The sequence below is a fragment of the Cyprinodon variegatus genome, unplaced genomic scaffold (assembly GCF_000732505.1).
Source record: "Cyprinodon variegatus isolate N-32 unplaced genomic scaffold, C_variegatus-1.0 Scaffold1777, whole genome shotgun sequence".
Classification (NCBI taxonomy): domain Eukaryota; kingdom Metazoa; phylum Chordata; class Actinopteri; order Cyprinodontiformes; family Cyprinodontidae; genus Cyprinodon; species Cyprinodon variegatus.
In genome coordinates, this window is record NW_015152230.1 from 68,760 (window position 1) to 73,660 (window position 4,901).

At 42.0% G+C, this 4,901-nt stretch overlaps 1 protein-coding gene across 1 annotated transcript in view; it reads left to right on the forward strand.

The window, feature by feature from the left end:
- LOC107104525 (apoptosis-stimulating of p53 protein 2-like) overlaps positions 1-4,901 on the forward strand; it is a 28,903-nt gene that overhangs the window by 17,816 nt on the left and 6,186 nt on the right. Inside the window, exons 9-10 of the mRNA XM_015404530.1 lie at positions 1,621-2,005; positions 4,096-4,775. Of these exons, the coding sequence (XP_015260016.1) occupies positions 1,621-2,005; positions 4,096-4,775 (1,065 nt within the window). The remainder of the gene's footprint in view (positions 1-1,620; positions 2,006-4,095; positions 4,776-4,901) is intronic.

Consider the following 4,901-nt stretch of genomic DNA (forward strand, 5'->3'; position numbering starts at 1 on the left):
GCAATAGTTACTTTTACTAGTAACTAGTTACTTTTATTGTGGAGTAACTCAGTTAGTAACTCAGTTACTTTTTGGGAGAAGTAACTAGCAACTATAACTAATTACTTTTTCAAAGTAACGTGCCCAGCACTGCTGGTGAACTGTAAAGTGCCTTGAGATGACTTGTGGTGTGAATTGGAGCTATAGAAATGAACTGAATTTAATTGAATTGAACTTCTTTAGATTACGAACTATGTACCAAAAGGTTAACACGAAATGAAAAAATTAGACTCTAAAAGACTAAATTTATATTCAAATCTAAAGCCCAAAAAATGTGCTCCCGAAAATGTAAGAAAAAGGTAAAGGATCCCATTTCCTGTACAGATTAGGCACAGAGTGATAAAACAGAAAAGATTTTAAGGCATTTATTTTTTCAGGAAATGCATTATTAACCTTTAACCGCGCTCGGACTGGGAATCTATGATAGCGGGCATTTGCACGGTGGGCCGGTCCCTAATGTCAGCATGTGAGGGCCGGTCCTCCTAAAATCATACCGGCTCCAACTCATCCTCTCCGGCTGAAGATCCAACCTGTGACAGTAAATAACTCAAGGAGCTCTAGAAGTAATCCACCTGTTGACCTGTTAACCACCTAAATGATGCATGCAGTATATACAGCCCTGCCTTGTCATGCACTTCTTACTGATGGTTGGCATATGGTGTCTTTTTCTATTTCTTCAAACTGTAAAATCTTATTTCTTCAAACTGTAAAATCCTTGCAACAAACTAAATAATAATGAAACTAAAATTCTTTCTTTAAACCAAACTATGATTTTCATCTTATATTTGGCAAATTTATGTTTGAATGTTTTGCAGAAATATGTTGCGGTGAATGATGGGGTTTTTGCATCTAAAGGCTAACGTTTCCCATCTTACGTGCATTGTTGCCAGGTTGGGATGTTTCTTTACTTTTTGGGGGGGTCTCTTAGTGGGCCGGTGTAGGGTGAAAAATGGAAGGGCTGAAAATCGTTCCCAGACCGAGCCTGCCTTTAACACATTATATTTTCCTTAGTATTTCTGGGGAGGGGAAAACTTACTTTAGGGTTAATCAAGGGTGAGCTTCATATATATCTGTTGATGAGCTGATGGGACGGATCGGGTCGTGACAAAGTTGATGGCAAAAAAATAAATAAATAAATAAATAAAAAATGGGGTCTAAATATGTTGAGCTGCAGGTTCAAGGTTCATTGTTGGATCGAGGCCTCATTGCAACACAGACATTTGTTCAGGGATGGCTACCAGCAGTTACAGCTGTCCTTTAAAGCCTATAGATCAAACAATGTATTTAAATTAAAAAATGACTTGAAAATGTTCCACATTTGACTTAAACAGTTGCTTTGATTTGCAATTTTACAGAAAACATATAATTTTTCTGTAACCCCTAAATATGACGGTTCCTTTGACACCAAAGCTGAGGAAACTACAAAACGGTAGAACATGTTTCCATGGACTGCCTGTTTAGAGGTCATCAGAGTAAAGCCGTGTGTTTTATTCTTACCTTCCTGTATGGATCTGAACTTACACTGGATTTCCCTGCTATTAATATTTGTGTTAACTTTTTGTTTGTTTGTTTTATCCACAGCCATTTAGCAATGGCCCGTCCAAGTCGACTGTGCCGCCACCAGTTCCCAGCAAACCTAAACCATCCCCAGCTCCACCAACCTTCTCCAAGCCTGAGTTTTACACAGGGACCTTCCCTGGTAAAAAGAAACTGTATGGCAGTCAGCTGAAGGATACATCGGTCCTGTCCAACAGCAGCCTTCCTCTCCATAGCAACAGGGGAAGTTCTCCCGCGGTCGCTGTGCGTCCATACACACCAGAACCCACGGATGGCCCTCCTCCTGAGTTACACAAACCGAAGACTCTGGCAGGTTCATCCATTTTCTGGATGTACACCCAGCAGGCAAGCCCTGGTAAAGCCCAACAGGCAAACGGCCAGGGAACACTGCCCAGCAGCAAGCCCAAAGGTGAAACTTCACAAAATTTATATTTCATTTTGGTGCTGTTGAATTATTATGCCAAAAAATATAATTTCAACAATCATTAAATCATCATTAAAAAATGACTGCATGGGGCGTCTGGGTTTCCTCGGTCCTGAAAAGGACATGAGCTTAATCTGGGAAGACACAGGCCCTCATGGGTCCACCCATCTTCATATTCCACTCATGGCTGTGATTAGGGTTGCCAAACGTCCTTTGAAAAACAAAATCGTTCTGTATTTAGAAATAGGAGTACCTGTCCCGTATTTAATGGAAAAGGAACACACTTTGTCCCGTATTTAAAAATATTGTCAGTAAAAAGCTAATTGAAAATAAAGAACAAGGGCACGTTAGAAACAAAACTTACGGTAAACTTGTTCCTGGGCCGTGTCCTGCGTTATGACCAATGAGCACAACATATATGTAACGATCCAGAATCCCCTCATCCTCACAATGATTTGTTTTATTTTCTGTTTTACAACTGTAGCCTACAGTCTTTGCATTTTAAGGCACAAATAGGTTTTCAAATTTGCAAAAGTTTGCTGTTGCACCAAAAATGTGCACGATTTATTTATTGTTGTATATTAATTTTTACACTTTGAAGTTCAGCAGGACAGATTTATGTCTAAGGTGCTTATTTTATTCAGCAAAATTTGTAATTTTGTATTAAAATGAATTGCTGGATTAGAGTTTGTTTTCTATGTGTTCATGTCACTCACAAATATCCATCTAGTTCAATGCAGATTTGAGTCAAATAGTTAAAAAAATGATTTCACACAAAAAGGGGGGCTAAAAAAATCACCACACCAGGAGGGGTGAAGGCATTCGGCTCAGCTGGCACGCACATGAGGCGTCCCTTTATCTTTCAGGGAGTTGGCAACCCTAGCTGTAAGGTACCACACCCAGTACTCAACAGTACGAAAGTTTGCTGCCATGCTAACATCGCCTTAAACACTAGGATTATTTACCAGGAGTTAAACCTGAGGCCATTGATGTAAGCTCTCCTTAACCTTGAGTTAAATCTCATGCTCTGATTGGTACACACACTGTAATATTATGGTGAAACGCAGTATTACCCCACCTGCCTCTAATTACGGTAGCAGTAATGCTGCATTATCACCAGGCGCGTTCTGGAGGTCAAAACATTTAGTTTACGGGGTTACGGCATCGCGAGGTCCAGCGGCGCATCTGAGCATCAGCAGAGGCACATTTGAGCGTTTGACATTGGAGCTCAGTAAATTGAACTTTTGCCGCTGCATGCAGGAGCGTCAACCAATTAGAAAAGCAGCTGCGAACGTCAGCAGGAAATCCCCCTCAGGCTGACCTTAGCAGAGAGCTTTCAGTGGGGATTCCCAGCGCTGCCTCCCAGCAGATTGCTGGAAGTCTGGAGCTCCCAAGAAGAACTGCAGATTATAGTGAGATTATAATCCTGATGAATTGATGAACAGAAGGTGTTTGGAGGTGGACTTTCTCACTTAAAAACTATTTTTCCAACTCATTAAGTAAATAAAGCCAAGGTGCTCTCTAGCTTGAAGCTACAGAACAGAGCAGATAAACAACCAGAGCGTCAGAGCATCTGGACCAGTTTGATCAGATTTATGCATTCGCGTAGAACACCTTTGGTGTCAATTCAGCATTAAGCTGGAAGTGCTGTGGCTTTGCAGTTTACTGCAGTTAGTCCATGTATAGGTTAATCTGGACTATAAGGAGAAAATGAAAAGCTTTTAAGAGCATTTTAAAATGTGGGAAATACATGAATAGACATATTGTTTAAATGTATTATTCAAAATGAGGGTCCAGGTGCATGAATGTTATGCTCCTTATTGGAAGCTCTGAGAGATGATGGGTGAAATTAGAAACTCTGAATGAAGGTAAGTTCTTTGGGATCAGTGTTTCTGAATTTGAACTAAACTCTATTAGAATTCATCTTGTTGAGAAACACATTTCCAGAATCACACTGTTCCTGAAGGATTGGAGTTTGACATCTGTGAATTAAATGATTACATCCTTATTTAAAGAAGATCAGGTTTTTAATAGACTGATTCAAATGTCTCTCCTCTGTATTTCCTCCCATGCAGCGTATGGTAAACCTGTCCCTTCTGCTGACGGGAAGCAGCAGAGGGTCAGCTCAGGCACATCTGGGCTCTCTGACTTTAATGAGGGCGAGGCCGATGACAGCTTATCTGCTGCCACTGATGACAAAGCTGTCGAGGCTGAAACTCCTCGTCCTCTCAGTCCCTCCAAGCTCCTCCCCTTTGTGTCCGACCCTCATAGGAACTCTGATGTTGATTCGGAGGGATTCCGCCGCCGACTGCAGCACGCCCCCCGCCCCTTAAAAAAACGCAGCTCTGTTGTGGAGCCTGAAGGCCCCATTGGACCTAACATCCAGAAGCTTCTATACCAGAAGACAACTCTGGCTGCCATGGAAGCCATCCCTATGGAGACTATCAGTGCACCAGGGGAGAATGGTCCGGTCATAAATCCTGACAGCAGGATTGTCAGGAACGATGTCAGTTCTAGGGTCAAAGAAAAAAGCTTAGCTGGCATAAAGCCCAGCGACGGTCTGACATCACCACTGGCCCCCCTTCCCGCCTTCCCGGAGCCCAGCTATTCCCATTCCCAAGACATGGAAGAAGAGGAAAATATGCCATGCACCTTTAATAAAGATAGCTTCCCTCATCCCAGCTGTGGGGAGAAAGAAAAGGCAGATGGTGTCCTTAGCTCTGAGCAACCAATACCCCAAAGTACAGACCCACCTGTAAGTAGCAGCTTCAAGTTTGCTTTAGTTTCCAGAAAAAAGATGTTGAAGACATAAGAATTTCTAAAAGTAGAATGGGAGGCAGATCTTTTAGTCATCAGGCTCCTCTCCTGTGGAACCAACTAC